Here is an 18,292-nt window from a genome sequence, read left to right on the forward strand (position 1 = left end):
ATTTTTTTTTTTTTTTTTTAATGTTCGAAGCTTGTGCCATCGAACGAAGCCTCGAAGTATTTAAGACGGCCCTAGATATAGCACATGATATAGCACATGATGGAGACATGACACAGCACATGATAGAGACATGACACAGCACATGATGGAGATGATATAGCACATGATGGAGACATGATATAGCACATGATGGAGACATGACACGGCACATGATAGAGACAGCACATGATAGACATGACACAGCACATGATGGAGACATGACACAGCACATGATATACATGATATAGCACATGATAGAGACATGATATAGCACATGATAGAGACATGATATAGCACATGATGGAGACATGACACAGCACATGATGGAGACATGACACAGCACATGATGGAGACATGACACAGCACATGATATACATGATATAGCACATGATAGAGACATGATATAGCACATGATAGACATGATATAGCACATGATAGAGATATTACAGTGCATGATAGAGACATGATATAGCACATGATAGAGATATTACAGTGCATGATAGAGACATGATATTGCACATGATAGAGATGATAGAGACATGATATAGCACATGATAGAGATATTACAGTGCATGATAGAGACATGATATAGCACATGATAGAGACATGACACCACATGATAGAGACATGACATAATGTATAATAGAGACATGACATTGTACATGATAGATACATGACTTAGTACACAATAGAGATATGACAGTACATGATAGACATGATTTATTTTATTCTTATTCCTATTCTTATTTTAGTCTTTTGACTACCGTACTTTTCGCACTATAAGCCGCACCTGACTATAAGCCGCAGCAGCTAAATTGAATGATGTGTACATATATAAGCCGCACTGGACTATAAGCCGCAGGTGTTTTAATGTTTAATTACCATATGTAATTAGCATTGGGACACAATACTGTCGGACAAATAACAAGAATTAACTCATTTACAAGTTGTATTAAGTTTAGCAAATAAGGGAACAGATAAATAACATTTCAATGCAGTCAAAAAAGCAATATTTAGATTTTTACATTTTCGGGTTTGGTCACGTCGAGTCACATATAAGCCGCACCGTTATATAAGCCGCAGGGTCGAAAAATCTGGGGAAAAGCCGCGGCTTATAGTCCGAAAAGTACGGTACCTAAATGTTCATTGTGAGCGATCTGTGGTGCTAAATTTCCCTCAGGATCAATAAAGTACTTCTATTCTATTTTATTCTATGACATAGTTCATGATAGACATGACAGCGCATGATAGATATTACAGTGCTCGTTATTTAATCGTTATTTCTTTTATTAGCGATATCCATACATTTTTCATCCGTCCAGCCTGACATTATCATTGTGAATGGCTCTGAGCTCAAAGGGCAAATACCGCCCCCTATCGTCTCCCGAATGGTAATGCACATCATTGGATTGGAGTCGATGGGACTTGCATCAGAAAAAAGAACTCCGGTCCACATTTGACTTCTGGGGCATGCAACCTGATACTAGTGCATTCATTGAGGGGACTGGAAGCAGCGTCGATTATCTGTTTCGGAGTATAACGTTGGATCAATAAACGCGATCGATATTTGGAATGGCGATCAGGAATTTGATTAATCTTTTTGCAGAACATTTGATCTGAGGTAAGGAATCTATTTGACCAGTTTTGGGGTAATCTGATGCTTTTTCACAGCGGTCACAACCAATGTTCCCTCTAATTATTTTTCGGTCTGAGCAAACACTCAAACCTCCTGAGCAGACATCAGCAACTACTGAGCAACATACGTCACCTGCCGGTTAACCGGTTAGTTGATAAGCGGCGGTTTGTAAAAAATCTGAGAATCTTAATTTCCCTTAATGTCTAACATAAAAATATATACATTTTGCTGATACACAGAGAAATAATACAAAAAGGCATATTATATTCCTTAATCAAATATTTATTTGACCAGTGATTGACGATACAGAGCATAGTCCTTACTTTGGCTGGGTTGGCGGCAGCGGTGTGAGTCGTGTCACTAACTTTTGTCTTTTTAGGAGGCTGACTCGTCATTATTTTATTAAGTGAATTATAATGCGACTTCAAGGGTGACCATATTGTGATTTTTTTTTAAATAGGACACTCTGCCTTCAGCCTCGAGATACTTAATCAAAGTTTACTCAAAGATGCCTTATCATTATAATATATTTAAAGTATACCTCCTCTGTATGGATATACAATTATTGTTTATATTATTTTATATAACAAAATAATATCTCTCTATAACCAAAGTTACTCAACATGCTGTATGCCTAAAGTAATCTATCTGACAAATCTCAAGAAAATAACAATCAACCTATGACAAAATAATATATATTTTCAAGTCTTACTGGACAAAATAAATAACAAGAAAAATATGATGTAATGTTCTAAATCAGTGTTTCTCAACTGGTGGGTCGCGACCCAAAAGTGGGTCGCGGGGTCATTTTGATTGGGATTGGGAATTTTTTTTTTTTTTTTTTTGCTACCTATCTTTGTGGAAGTGGCTTAAGACAAAGCAGAGGAACAGATTGGACATTGAGCATGACCTCAGAGTTGCTTTGTCTACCATCACCCCAGACTGCCAAGAAGGATATATTATTTATTATTATTATTATTATTATTATTATTATATTATTATTATTATTATTATTATTATTTTATTTCATTGTGTTTTTAGCCCTAGTTGCACTTTTGTTGCAACCCCAGTTATCCCATTAGTTCCCCCAAACTTAGGTCTGTTATGTTAAGCTAAGAAATCTGCTAAGAAGCATATTATTTATTATTATTTTATTTCATTGGGTTTTTAGCCCTAGTTGCACTTTTGTTGCCCTTTGAGTTTATTTCATGTTTTTAACAATGCATGAAAGATTGTGTATTACTGCAAAAAAAATCATAGTGGTTAAGAAATTTGGGTCGCGACTTAATGACTAAGGAAAATGTTGGGTCCCGAGGCTAGACCAGTTGAGAATCACTGTTCTAAATAATACCTCTTCTGTATTAGAAAATCCAGCTTTAAAAAATATATCTTTATCTTTTCAATGTAATGTAAATTATAAAACGGTAACCTCACAAAGATACTAATTTAAAAGTGCACTATGCAGTTTCAGATTTGTTGCAATTATTGTACTAAACTAATTTATTACACACATAATCCTTAGAATGATTGTATCATAAGCATCTTATCAAACCAAAACATCATTTTGAGGCATAAAAATAGTTTTCAATTATTTTCTTTCTCTCTGTATAGCTGCATTCTTCAATCAATTCGGTCAACTTTGCCATCAAACTCTCGCCTCGCACTGCTTTGTTTGTAATGTTTTGCTGTGTCCATGTGAGCTTTGAGATCGCCAGCACCTTTATTAGACACATAAACATATGGTCAAGCTTTGCACGCGTTGCACTCCGCTTCCAATTAGTCTCGACCGGGATAATAAATTTTCTCTGCAGTTCATCTGTAATGTACATTTTCGCGTTTGCATTGTCCCACAAAGCACTGAAAGCGGGGCTTCTCTTGGTAACGTCACACACAACAGGTTACCGTTAGGGATGTCCAGATCAAATTGTTTTGCTCCCGATCCGATCCCGATCATGTGATTTTGAGTATCTACCGATACCGATCTTTCCCGATCCGATCAAAAAAAATATATATATATATATATTTTTTTTTATCCCAATTTCTCACATTACATTCACCCTGAATGTTGACGTTATCCAGGTGAAAAGTTAACTTCATTCAAGCGAGGCATTGCAATCCTTGACATAAATCATTTGATGTATAATTAAATCGTTAAAGCGTTTGGGTCTGAGAGTGTGGCTGGTCTGCCGTTCTGCAGCTGGATACTATTGGTTTGTTTTGGCAAAATTCTTCTGCTCTGTGTGACAATAAATAAATGAATGATGATATGCAATTTAAAACCAAAACTAAGGCCTCAGTATGAGTTTAAGACGTGAACATGGTCATGTTTGTTGAATAAAAAAAAATTAAAATTGCGCGACCGATTTCAGATGTGCGCGGGAGCGTTTTGCCATGTGCGCGCACGGGCGCACCTTAAGGCCTCTACATGCTACAGCAAATTCAAAGCAACTTCGACACAACATCGACAAAGCAACGGTGTTGCAGACACTCTACCTTTATGCTTCTGCAAAATCAACGCGCAGCCTATGTAACATTGTACCCCGTATGTAGCTAGGTTCCCTAGATAGAGACGCTTCCCTTCTCAACCAACCCATTGATAAAAGCAGAAAAATAAGTATAATTTTTACTTCCGGGCGGGGGGTTTCAAAATAAAAGAGCGAGTCTAAAAGCACCGTAAATACGTTTATTTTTTACAATATCTAACGTTACACGAACCTAAACTAATCTAAAGTTAGTTTAGGTTCGTGTTAACTTTGGATAATGTACAAAATAAACGTATTTCCGGTGATTTTAGACGTCGCTCTTTTATTTTGAAAACCCCCGACCGGAAGTGTTATAGTGTCTGTTGCTAGCAGCTTGACTTTCTGTGCTTTTCGAGCTAACGTTACCGTAACAACATAGTTTCCAATGGAGAGGACCTCGGCTCACATGCAGCTCAAACTACCTATTGGAATAAATTACTTGATTGATGTTTAACTTGTCCCTGTGTGTGTCCAGTCATTTCGACTAGCAAACGTTGTATTTAACGTTACCTCAGGACGGATACCATTGTATTTACTTGGTTAGCTAATGTAGCTAATGTGGATAGCATTTTGAATAGACCCAATGCTAGCTGGCTGGCTACATCTTTATTTACTAAATTATGGAGGCTTTTTAATCGTCAAGGTAAGAGGATTTGTCATGATCAACTGAAGGCGTATGCTATGGAACAATATGTGCTTGGGTTTTCAGAAAAAGGCGAGCTATGTGACGCTGATTATTTAGCGTCAACGCTGGCTTCAACAATGGAGGATATTATTCTCTGCGGGACTAATATTATTCTATGACAGCCCCGCCCCCATTCGCTAACCAACCAATCACTGCTACGCAATATCAACGCAACGGTTGTTCAGATTAGATTCTGGGGACATGTACGCAACGTCCAAGCAACACAGTCTACAAGACCCTCTAAAACAACCGCGCTGAAATCGCGCCGATGTTGTGTTGCAGTTGCTTTGAAGTTGCTGTAGCATGTAGAGGCCTTTAGGGGGAACATTGGTCACAACGTGTGTATGTGTGTGCGTGTATGACGTTAGCGCTGACCAGGTCATGGATAATAGATTTTTCAGCCCACTTCTCTAGCGTGCATAAGTACACATATACTATCGATAATCTAGCGTTTATTTGAAAACGATTCATAAATAGGCCGAAAAATTACGTGTTTTGTGTATTCCAGTAAAGAGCTATTTTCGCGGATTTTTCTGGAATCCTAGCATTTTTTTTTTGTTTTTTATCAACTTTTTCTTACATTTTCAATTTTTCTCCCATCCCAATTTTCGTATTTTCCAATTCTACCCTCCCCTGTCTCGAACGCTGTTAGGCCATGCCTCCCACAGGTCGGCTGCAATGTGGACCTCCGGGACACGAGGAGGCAGCCGTCGCATCTTTTCACCTGAACAGCGCGATCTCTCAGCGGCGATGGTCTGCGTGGGAGGGACACACCGCCCTTGTTGCTTCCTGATTCTGCTGCGCAGGCGCACCGAATCACTAGAAATCTTCAAAACGGTATAAAACGGAAATGTACTGATGAAAAAACAATCCGTTTCGTACATGTTGACTGAAAGCAAGTCATTGATAAGCGACGGGTGTATTAGACACATAGCCATAATTTAAGATATAGTTTATGTGCTCGCAAATGTGCTTGTCCTCCCATTGATTAACGTGCTGGCATCCAAGCGATAAATAGTCATATCCGGCTGGCAACCAATGTGTTAATGGGAAGGGTGTGCTTTACATTTGAACAGTTCCATGATACGTGGCTGCGTTGTGCTGAGAAAGAGGTGGAGATCCGCTTCTACTCTTGAGGCGGGATCTGTATTTATTTTGTATTAATGTCGGTGCCAAAAATCCGGCCTCACAGAGGTATGTTGATGCGAAGGGGACAAGCTTTCTCGAACTTTGAATATCCAGAACTTTGTGAGGCCCTGTCCAGTGAACTTGACTTTCTCGTCACACAAAAGATCAATTTGCGCCTCCTGCTCAGACAGTGGGAGGCCTGTTGCGTAATGAACGGATCTAGGATCCAGTTGTCCATATTGTCCGTGCTCTCTTTCGGGAAAGTAGTTCCGAAATTGTTCAATGAGCCCTTCTATGTGGCTACAGATGATGGGCTTCAAATAATTTTTTGCAACATTCTGTTCCTCCAAAAAGCCATCAAGCTGAGTAAATACATAGTGTATCGTAGAGACATGACATAGTACATGATGGAGACATGACAGTACATGATGGAGACATGACATAGTACATGATGGAGACATGACATAGTACATGATGGAGACATGACATAGTACATGATGGAGACATGACATAGTACATGATGGAGACATGACATAGTACATGATGGAGACATGAAGTTTGCCACAATGACAGATATTGGTATTCCAATGGATCACAACAAATATCTTAATATCACACCAAACAGCCAGATGGTGGCACTATAATCAAAGGTGTAAAAGAAAATAAATCACTGGTCTCTTTTTCCAGGGTGTTAACTCCTGTCTCCAATGGCGACGTGGTTCACCTGGAGGGCCGGTGTGACGCTGGCGTCTGGTTGGTGGACAATGAACAGGGCTTCCTGGTGCTCTTTCCTGATTGGCTGATTTCTGGGACCAGTGTGTCCAGTGCCATCCGCTGTGTGAGGCGTGCCGTGTTGGGAGACATGTTTAAGGTAAGGGTCTGGACGACCATGGTTTGCACCATTTCTCTGTTTTCTTTTGCAAAGAAAATAAATCTATCTGTCTCAGGGTACAGATGGTGGATCGAGACGGATGCTCTCTCTCTCTCTCTCTCTCTCTCTCTCTCTCTATCTCTCTCAGGGTACAGATGGTGGATCAAGATGGATGCTGACTCTCTCAGTACAGATGCTGACTCTCTCTCAGGGTACAGATGGTGGTTCGACACAGATGTTGACTCTCTCTCTCTCTCTCTCTCTCTCTCTCTCTCAGGGTACAGATGGTAGATTAAGACAGATGTTGACTCTCTCTCTCTCAGGGTACAGATGGTGGTTCGAGACAGATGCTGACTCTCTCTATCTCTCTCAGGGTACAGATGGTGGTTCGAGACAGATGCTCTCTCTCTCTCTCTCTCTCTCTCTCTCAGGGTACAGATGGTGGATCGAGACAGATGCTGACTCTCTCTCTCTCTCTCTCTCTCTCAGGGTACAGATGGTGGATCGAGACAGATGCTGACTCTCTCTCTCTCTCTCTCTCTCTCTCTCTCTCTCTCTCTCTCTCTCTCTCAGGGTACAGATGGTGGATCGAGACAGATGCTGACTCTCTCTCTCTCTCTCAGGGTACAGATGGTGGATCGAGACAGATGCTGACTCTCTCTCTCTCTCTCAGGGTACAGATGGTGGATCGAGACAGATGCTGACTCTCTCTCTCTCTCTCTCTCTCAGGGTACAGATGGTGGATCAAGACAGATGCTGACTGGTACGATGGTTCATGATGTTTTCCAGAAAGCTGCTGTACTCAGAGACTTCTCAATGGACACTCTGACTCTGCTGGCTGACCAATCACTAACCAGCCCTCCTCACCTGGCAACCATGTAAGACGGTCTGTGTATTTTGTAGGTTTGAACAGAAACGAATACTATGTCCAGATACACGGCTACGCTGAGAGAGATATTGTCTCTGTACTTTGATCCCGGCTCCTCCTAGCTGTGTGTCCTTGAGCGAGAGACACTTAACCCCTAACTGCCTCCGCCGTGTGTGAATGGGTGAATGTGAGGCACAAGTTGTAAAAAAAGTGCTTTGGATAAAAAGCCCTATATAAATGCAATCCATTTAAATGCAGTCCATATACTTCCAACAGCAGAACAAACAATATAATGTAAAAGAGACTTCCAACAGACCCTTTCATTCTCATCAGTCACACCATGTTTCTGCAGGACATTACATTTACTCTGATATAATGTTGAAATCCACACACTTCTCAAATGATTTATGATTTTAGAAATGATTTGATTTCTTTAATTCTTTCTGTGTGTGTACATGTTTGTGTGTTTGTGTATATATGTATGTGTGTGTAGGTACAGTGTAGGTGTGAGTCAGGAGGAGATGAAACAGGAAGTGGTGGAGTATCTTCCCTCCCTCTCAGCCTGGGCCGACCAATACCTGACCAGCCCCACCCCCAGGACCATCAGCCTCGGACCGTACGCATGCACACACACACACTGAGGAAAACAAAAACAAACCCTGTGAGCTTTGGAAATTACTCAACAACCAACTAGGCTGCAGTAAGAAACTGAACCAGGTTTACAAACATCAACATTAACTCATTCACTGCCAGCTATTATCCGTATCCCGTTCTCACTGGGCCACACTAAAAGATAGGCATTTTCACTGTGCGTCACAATGTTTGCATAGCTATATCTATATTCTATATTATAGCTATGGAGACAATACTATGGCTCATTTGACAGTAACTATCTATCGCTCAACATGCACATATTTTGTTCATGTATACGTTTGCGCGTTATCTCGTGGTGAATATTGTATAGTTTCAGAGTGATCTGGGCTAATTCCTGAAAGCTGGATTATGGAGCGCTATGTGAATTTAGCTAAAGTCGTTCGCGATTTTCGCCTGGACACGCTACTTTTTCCAAATCAAAGGTATATAATGGGTATTATGTTTCTTTTTTTGAGGCTCTGATCACCAGCAACGACATTCGTTTTGAATACTACATACGTTGATCGGCTGGATCGATGTGAAATCATTGTATGATCAAGGTGGAATTGACGTCAGATAGGCCTTACCTTTAATCAGGGATATTCCAAAAAGAATATTCCAATTGTCTGATCGCGATTTCCAGTATTGATGTCAATCAGGTTCCCGACATAATCTGGCACAACACATTAGGGATGTAACTGTACACAGAAGCCACGGTTCGGTACGTACCTCGGTATTGGTATATACCGTACTTTTCGCACTATAAGCCGCACCTGACTATAAGCCGCAGCAGCTAAATTGAATGATGTGTACATATATAAGCCGCACTGGACTATAAGCCGCAGGTGTTTTAATGTTTAATTACCATATGTAATTAGCATTGGGACACAATACTGTCGGACAAATAACAAGAATTAACTCATTTACAAGTTGTATTAAGTTTAGCAAATAAGGGAACAGATAAATAACATTTCAATGCAGTCAAAAAAGCAATATTTAGATTTTTACATTTTCGGGTTTGGTCACGTCGAGTCACATATAAGCCGCACCGTTATATAAGCCGCAGGGTCGAAAAATGGGGGGAAAAGCCGCGGCTTATAGTCCGAAAAGTACGGTATATATTTATGATAATTATTATAATTATTATTATTATTAAATAGAATAATTTTCTATAGGCTTGCCGTGGTAATTAGTGATACTGGTGTCATTCTGTGTTCAGGCATCCACTTGCTTACTGCCCCTTTAAACTTATCCTTGCTAAGTTTCAGTTTCACTTCCAGAGAGAATTTTACTTCACGAAGAGACTGAATACTAGAGAACAGATGACATTACAACAATGGCAGAGGATTATTTGGATTTAAACACAGTGGAGCTCAGATGATCTGTCCGGAAAAGTATGTTCCTTCTTTTTATTTGATTGTGCCTGTGAGTCCGGCGGGGGAGAATGTTGATACGCGTGTGTGTGTCGGCGACGCATGTGTGTTTCTTTCCATTGGTTTCATTTGGTTAACGTTATTGGGCGCACAAGAAAACGAAAGAAAACTGTAATGACCCTGCAGCTGTTCCAATGTAAATGTGCTACATTCTCCTCCGTGCACTTTCGCCGCTCTGAAGTCTGACTCGGTGTGCCCGGCCACGCGCGCTGTTCTCACACGGACCTCGCGAGTGCCTGCATGTGGGTGTGTTTGCGCTGTGGGGCGTATTCGTCGCATGGGTGCGCGTACCGTTACACCCCTACAACACATGCATCGAGTGTCCTGGATGCGTTCCAATGTGCTCGGATGAACCGCTAGACTTGCCTGGACATTAGATGTGACACACAGTCTGGAACAGGGTTTCAAAGGGTGGGCGATACTGCCACCTAGCAGGATCTGGCCGGTATTGCACTCTCAGGGTCTCTGTATGGCTTTTAACACATTGACTGCCAGTCAGCAGGGGGCACTGTGGGCCGTCAGTGCCAGTGCTATGTTCAATTGGGGAGAATGCCGTGTTTGCAGTGCTAAAAACTATATTAAATATTATAGCTATGGATCTAATAACGTTGTCGATTGTCAGTGAGTTTCTTCCAGTCAACATGCAAAAAACATAATTCTTTCATGCATACATTTCCGTTTTATACCGTGGTGAATGAGTATAGTTTTAGTGATCCTGTCTAATCCCAAGAAACTCCAGCAAACAACGCTTCAATGCATTTCCTTAGAAATCGTGCCATTCCTCGCCTGATTTATGAATCATTCTGAAATAAACGCTAGATTATCGGTATTCTGTTTCATAATTCATGCACGAAAGCGCTTTGGTTGCAGCCAACGGCACGCACACACACACACACACACAGACACGTTGTGATCGCTGCGAAAAAAACATTGTATCAACGCAAGATTGGTAACATAGAGTCCTTACCTCGTCTATGATGTACTGCAAAAAGAATAATCCAATTATCTGATCGCCATTCCAAATATTGATCATGTCGTGTGTCCAACGTTTATCCACAAACAGCTGAATCCACGGTGCTCCAGTGTCCCCAATCCGTGTGTTATAACGTTAGTCATGCCCAAGAAGGAAAACCCGGACCGGACTTCTTAGATCGATGCACAGCCCAAGCCAGAGGGATTCCAATGATGTGCAATACCGGCCGCAAGGCGTTAGGCGGCGGTATTGGCCGTCTGCAATCTGACACATTCAGAACAGCATGCACAAGGTGCCTCGATGGATTATGAATGGCAATAGCGAATAAAAGAAATAACGAAACATAAACGTAGATCTACGTTTTTTGGCACTCAACGGTCGGGCCACAGAAACGTAGATCTACGTAGAAAGTGTTAACGGTAACATAGAGGTCCGTGAGACTGCATAGAATATTAAAATCGAAAAAAATTAAAACGGCCCAAATAACGTATATATACATGATTGGCACTCAACGGTTGGCGAGCAAACACGTATATATACGTGAATGGCACAGAATGAGTTAAGACAGACAACACTCATCACAGACGAGCTGGATGTGGCCAATTACTTAAACATCTTCTTTACGAACATAGCCACAACACTGGTTAACAAACTACCCTCCCACTCTGGGCATTTTGGTGTAGAACACATTCTAGCCTTCTACAAAAACCTAGGTGTTCGCAAAGACGATTTTAAACTTGTAATGGTAACAACTAATGAGGTGTTCAAAAAACTGAGCACCCTCCAACCTAACAAGGCCACTGGCCATGACAATATCCCCTCCAAATTTCAGCAGCCACCATTACCCCAATCATCACCCACATAATAAACCTCTCCATAAAACAGCTAATCTACGAATTCCAATCTGGCTTCAGAACATCCCATTCCACTGACTCATGCCTTCTCTATTTGAACAAACATGAGGTGGACGCGGGCAAATACTGCGGCATGGTCATGCTGGACCTCAAAGACTTTCGACACTGTCAAATCACTCCATTCTGATTGATGAGCTAAAAGCAATTGGTTTTGATAGTTCATCAGTGAGCTAGCTGGATGCAATCCTACCTGGAGGGGAGAGAACAGATGGTGGAGGTGAACGGTACACTGCCCCCCCCCCCTCCCAGTGAGCTGTGGTGTTCCACAAGGAAGCATACTAGGACCTTTACTGTTTCTAATTTATGCAAATTACATGACATCAGTTTGTGACTGCAACTTGTTCCTGTTCGCGGATTACTCGGCCCTGCTGGTCTCTGACAAGAACAAGTTGCAGGTTGAAAAAGCCCTCCGCTCTGAACTCGCTTGAATCTGCACCTGGCTCGCTGATAACAAACTATCATTACACCTGGGAAAAACGGAATCCATTCTCTTTGGATCAAATAGCAAACACAGCAAGGCCAACAGCTTCTCTGTTATAGTGGGTGACAATATTGTCACAAGGAAAGATGGAATTACCTACCTGGGTTCCATCCTAGAGGTAAATCTTTCCTGTGACAAAATGGCATCGAATATAATCCAAAAAGTTAACCAACGAACAAGATTTTTGTACAGGATCTCCTCTCTGGTCAATAAGAATACCTTGAAGACTCTAACAGGAGCACTCATTCAAGGTTTCTACGACTATGCTTGCACCTCATGGTACCCAGGGCCGGATTAACGACCGGGCCGTTTGGGCCGCGGCCCGTGGGCCTCTAGTGACGAGGGGCCTCCAAAAAAAAATATATATATATATATATTTTTTTTTTTTAATTTAAATTAAATCTTTTTTTTATTATTTTGGAGATCGATTTCATACTGTGACACTGAAATGAAAAAATATTTTCATCAACTAAAATATACAGTACGTCACACCCCGCGCCTCTCCCTGCCGTCTGCAAGTGGCTAATCTTGAGTTTCCGACCCCCCAGTAAGCTAACCATGGATAAATCCAAAAAAAGGAAAGTCTGAGGAAAATAGAGGGTTTAATTCAGCGTGGACAGATTAATTTGCTTTCACGACTAACAATGCAGGCATACCTGTAGCCTATACCTGATATGTGGTGCGAAATTTGCGAACAAGGATTACTGTCATTTTGATTACTGTAGTTTGCCTGGTATGTAGCCTTGGTTGGTGGCTGCCCCACCAATGTTTTACATATAAAAACGCCACTGTGCGTGCACATGTATGTGTGTGGGGGCCTCCACAAGAGTCTGGCCCAGACGCCTCTGAATTCTTAATCTGGCCTTGATGGTACCAAAGCACATCAAAGGCCCTAAAAACAAGGCTCCAAACATCTCAAAACAAACTGGTCAGACTACTGCTTGACCTTACTCCTAAAACCCACCCAGTGATGTACCTGAACGCGTTCAATGAACGATCGTTCATGAACGCGTTCGTATTTTGGGCGAACTTGAACTGAACGTACTGTATATCCGCTAAATGAACGTAATTGAGAACGCGTTCATTCTCAACCCTGTGTAACGGAGTTCAAAAGTCCGTTCATTCTCAGCACTCTATTATAACGGCGTTCAAATATGTGCCATATTTCATAATGCATTTCAGCCGAAAACTCAGTTAAAACACTGTAAACAGGCTTAAAGATTATGCGTAAAACCACCCGATCTGGCAACCAGCCTGTCACCCCCTGCTACGTCATCAGACTCCTCCTCACAACAAGCAGTGGAACAGGAATCTGCGCGCAGAAGCCGAGAGCTGCAGTAGCAGCAGCAGCACTCTCTCAGTCAGAGTCAGACTCTACCTCTAGACGTCGGCGTATGCATTTAAAAGAGTTTACAATTCAAACGATTTGATAAACTTCTACTTTCAGCCCGGAAATGCATTCTGATAAACTGAATTAAGGATAAGCCTCCATTTTTACAAATGTGGTATAGAGAGATCTTCGGTGTGCTTCTACCCCATGAAAGACACTGCAATGCATAGAGTCAACGACGCTTCCTTTCAGGAGGTGTGGGCCCCACTATTAGACTATTTTCCTGCTGAAATGTATCGGATCCTTCTAAAGGCCCAATGCCCCATTGTATGGACAGACCTAGGATAGGAAAAAATAAATATATGTATGTCTACATGTGAATGGGCTCGAGGCAAGTGCAATACTGTACAGTGCCTGTCTTGGTCTGCTTTCCTTTGTGCTTGTTTTTCTTTTTGTTTTGTTTTTGCTTGCTTATGGTGTGGATGATGGCATAGAGATGAACTGGAGGACCCCCCCCCCCCCTTGTCCCAATGTGTGTTTTTGTAATGTAAGTAATTTTACGTGAAAAATCTATAATAAAAAATAAATAAAAAAAGAACTAAAAAGAACTAAATTAGTTCATTTTTGAAACCATGAACTTTAGTTCAACATTTTGAATTATGAACTATGAACTGAACTAGTTCATTTAAAAAAATTTGAACTGTGAACTGAACTAGTTCATGTAGAAAGTGAACTTTCCCAACACTGAACCCACCTCACCCCTGCCCATTTTGACGATCTAGGATGGCTTAGAGTAGACGACAGAGTACAGCAACTTGCAGTGGGCCTGGTCTACAAGATACACTACACCGCAAAGATACCCATGTACATGTCGGAATACTTCCTAAAGGTCAGTGAAGTCCACAACCACAACACCAGAGGGAGTTCCACTAATCACGTTCAACCCAGATTCGGCTCAAACAAGGGACCAAACACATTTCGCAACTATGCCACAATAATGTGGAACGCCCTACCCACAGCCGTAAAGGAATGTGAATCCCTACCCTCCTTCAAAACCGCTCTCAAAGAGCACCTACGGGTGGCTGCAATTAGAAACTGGCCCCGGTAAATGTCAAAATCCACCAAACACCAGCCCCCTCTAATGTACATTTTCTTCTCCTTCTGATTTAAATTTTTTTTATGATGTTCTCTCTTTCTTACACAGTACCGTATATTTGCATGTCTCTAAATGTCTTGATGAATTTAAAATGGAGGACCCTTATGTAAACAAGACAAAATAATTTTTCTGGTTTTCATCCTCTTAGCAGTTGTTGTATTGAGCTGTACTGTATTGTACCCATTCTGCAATCTGTTAAAGGTGACATGCATTATAAATGTCTTTTTTCAGTGTCTAGCATTGTATTATAGTATTGTATTATAGTAATAGGAGTTAGTATCAATGTGTCTGTGTCTCTAAATACCATATTGGCGGATTGCCGTCATTCAGGTCATTCATTTCCTGCTCCATTTAATTAGGTCGTTCTGATTTGACTCTCATGGTGACGTCACGTTGCGCTGGGGAAGCGGATAGTGATCCGATTGGCTCTGTGGTTGGAGCCAATGCCCGCCCACAATCTACCTAGAGCAGACCAAAGAAGTGCAGTGACTTAGCCTAACGTAAATAATATGAGCAAAACACGCAGGCCATGTGCTGTTCCTAGCTGCAAAGCTGCTAATACGTCTTTGCAAATTTTTCCTGAGGATGTAGTGCTTCGCCAGCAATGGACCAAGTTTGTTTTTGGATTTTTGCAAAGACGAGGGACTTTATGCTTCCGTGATTTCCTGGCTGTTGCTAAAGAAGAAGGGACCTAGCCTGTAAGTCTTTGAGACCGAAAGAAAGCAGAAGTGCGTGTGTGTGTGTGTGTGTGTGTGTGTGTGGGTGACACACACGGATTGGGAGAGCAATCTTATTCTTCCGGGCATTTGTTTTCCCAAAATCGTATGGCATGGGTGCTTCGGTGTCATCCCTTTGTGGATTGTATCGAAAACGTATGCTTGAGCCATATTTGTTTGTGTATTAGGTTCACTTTGGCGTTAGTAGAGTAGTATGGCCAGAACTATTTGGTGGGTGGCTGTCACTCAAAGCATTCTGCTAGTATGGGCGGAGCCCATCCAAAAATAGCCTGAAATCCTAAGGCTGGAAAATTATGCTTTTGAGTACTTGATAAGAAATATAAAACAATGCATTTATAAAAATAAAAAAATAAAACATACAGATGTGTTCAATAGACTCACAGGAATTGTGTAAAGTTGCCCAAATAGTGCTAGGAATAGCAATGCAGGTCCCCTTTAATACTTAATAACGTTATCAATCAATCACCACAGACAGACACACACACAGTGATTTGGCATCCCAGCTGACCACAGTGATTAACATATCAACAAATTAGATCTATTTTTGACACAGTCTATGATTAAAGAGGACATATTATGCTTTTTATATTTTCCTCTTTCCTTTAGTATGTTCTATAGATGAGGCGGCTACGTGGCGTAGTGGGCAAGGCGCTCGCCACGAAATCTGGAGACGCTGGGCTTGCCTGTTCGAGCCCAGCGCTCCACATTTGCTTTCAGTTTAGCTGGTCGTCCGTACTAATACACATTGGCCGTATTAGGGGGTGGGAAACTGATGGGTGGGGATCGGGCGTTGTGAACAGCGACTCCTACAGGTCGGTTGGTGCGCCTGCGCAGTAGAATCAGGAAGTGTCGGGGGCAGCGTGAGCCTCCCACGCGTTACTCCTCGCCACTGAGAGATCGAGCTGCGCAGGTGAAAAGATGCGACTGCTGTTACCTCAAGTACCGGAGGGGACTTGTGCTATGTATGACTTAGTCCACATTGCAGCCGGCTTGTGGGAGGCAAGAAAAAGCCTGACTAATACAAGACACCGCCTATCCAAAGCCTGAATTATACAGGACACCGCCTATCCAGTTATCCTGCGCGACCCAGTTGGTCCGCGAGAGAGGGCCAGTTGGTGCGCCGATTGGGACAAAAGCCTGTCGAATACGAGACACCGAGGTCCAGTTGGTCTGCGCGCGCCGACATGTTTTGTCGAATACAGACACCGAGGTCCAGTTGGTCTGCGCGTGCCGACATGTTTTGTCGAATACAGACACCGAGGTCCAGTTGGTCTGCGCGCGCCGACATGTTTTGTCGAATACGAGACACCGAGGTCCAGTTGGTCTGCGCCCGCCGACATGTTTTGTCGAATACGAGACACCGAGGTCCAGTTGGTCTGCGCGCGCCGACATGTTTTGTCGAATACAGACACCGAGGTCCAGTTGGTCTGCGCGCGCTCACATGTTTTGTCGAATACAGACACCGAGGTCCAGTTGGTCTGCGCGCGCTCACATGTTTTGTCGAATACAGACACCGAGGTCCAGTTGGTCCGCGCGCGCTGACATGTTTTGATCCGCGCGCGCCTACAACTTTTGGTACGCGAGAGAGGCCCAGATGTCCGGCGAGAGAGGCCCAGATGGGTCCGCGGTCCGCGGGCCACCCAGATGGGTATCGCTCGCGGACCAACACTTAAAAGAATAAAGTAGTGTACTCCTTAATTTATGCACTTACAATCACCAGAAAGGCTTTCGAAATGCCATGTTGGCCTCAATATTTTCAAAACAAATTATATGAAAAGGTTATGAAATGAACAAAAACAAGAATGTGATCAAATATGTAATAAAAACGGAGCTCAGACTGTATCTGTATTACATGTCATATATGTTATGATGAATTGAAAATGGGGGACCCGGACGTAAACAAGACGAAAGTCTTTCTCTGGTCTGCATCCCCTTAACAATTGTATGTATTGAACTGTACTGTACCCATTCTGCAATCTGTTTTCAATCAATCTATCTCAACGCATACATTTGATCGTAGAAATCGTGACGTCAGAGTGTCTTCGATAATGTTGGGGGTCCTTAATTCCTGTATGCGAATTCTTCATCATGCAGCACTATCATCATCATCCGTATCAACTAACATTACAAGTACATTAGATAGAGGAGGAAGTTGGACACATGTTTCATCATTAAATACTAGTATACTAATATACTAACATTACCATTTGTAGACCATAATATGAACTTGTACACATGAGTACATGAGAAGCACTTTGTTCACTTCAAGTAAAGGGATACTTGCCTTACTAAGGTTTATTTTGTCAGTCACATACACCAGGGCATACAGTTTTTTTTTTTTTTAAAGCTATAGCAATCATCATACTAGCTAGTTTTGATTATCTGCTGACATTTAATGATGAAACATGTGTCCAACTTCCTCCTCTAATGTACTTGTAATGTTAGTTGATACGGATGATGATGATAGTGCTGCATGACGCCAATAAGAATTCGCATACAGGAATTAAGGACCCCCAACATTATCGAAGACACTCTGACGTCACGATTTCTACGATCAAATGTATGCGTTGAGATAGATTGAGATAGTCTCTCGCGGACCAACTGGGTCGCGCAGGATAACTGGATAGGCGGTGTCCTGTATAATTCAGGCTTTGGATAGGCGGTGTCTTGTATTAGTCAGGCTTTTGTCCCAAACGGCGCCTCATAAGAAACAGCGTTCGTGACAGGGGAGGGTTGAATTGGATGATACGAAATTGGGATGGGAGAAAATATAGAAAATGGGAGAAAAAGTGGACAAAAAAAAAGTATGTTCTATAGTTGGAGGTGCATGTAAAACGTCTGCAGAGTTACAAAGTCCACACCAGATAGATGGATAACTGAATTTCC

The 18,292-nt window shown here is 42.0% G+C and overlaps 1 protein-coding gene across 4 annotated transcripts in view; it reads left to right on the forward strand.

Moving 5' to 3' along the window:
- Nucleotides 1-18,292, forward strand: part of dna2 (DNA replication helicase/nuclease 2) — a 137,118-nt gene that overhangs the window by 64,685 nt on the left and 54,141 nt on the right. For all 4 annotated transcript variants that reach the window (XR_014620191.1, XM_084323615.1, XM_084323616.1 and 1 more), the window contains exons 6-8: nt 6,698-6,881; nt 7,611-7,759; nt 8,243-8,365. Coding sequence is in view for 3 of the 4 variants with exons in the window: in XM_084323615.1 (XP_084179741.1) it covers nt 6,698-6,881; nt 7,611-7,759; nt 8,243-8,365 (456 nt within the window). In the remaining variant the exon portion in view is untranslated. The remainder of the gene's footprint in view (nt 1-6,697; nt 6,882-7,610; nt 7,760-8,242; nt 8,366-18,292) is intronic.

The sequence above is a fragment of the Notolepis coatsorum genome (assembly GCF_963971535.1).
Source record: "Notolepis coatsorum genome assembly, chromosome: 1".
Classification (NCBI taxonomy): Eukaryota; Metazoa; Chordata; class Actinopteri; order Aulopiformes; family Paralepididae; genus Notolepis; species Notolepis coatsorum.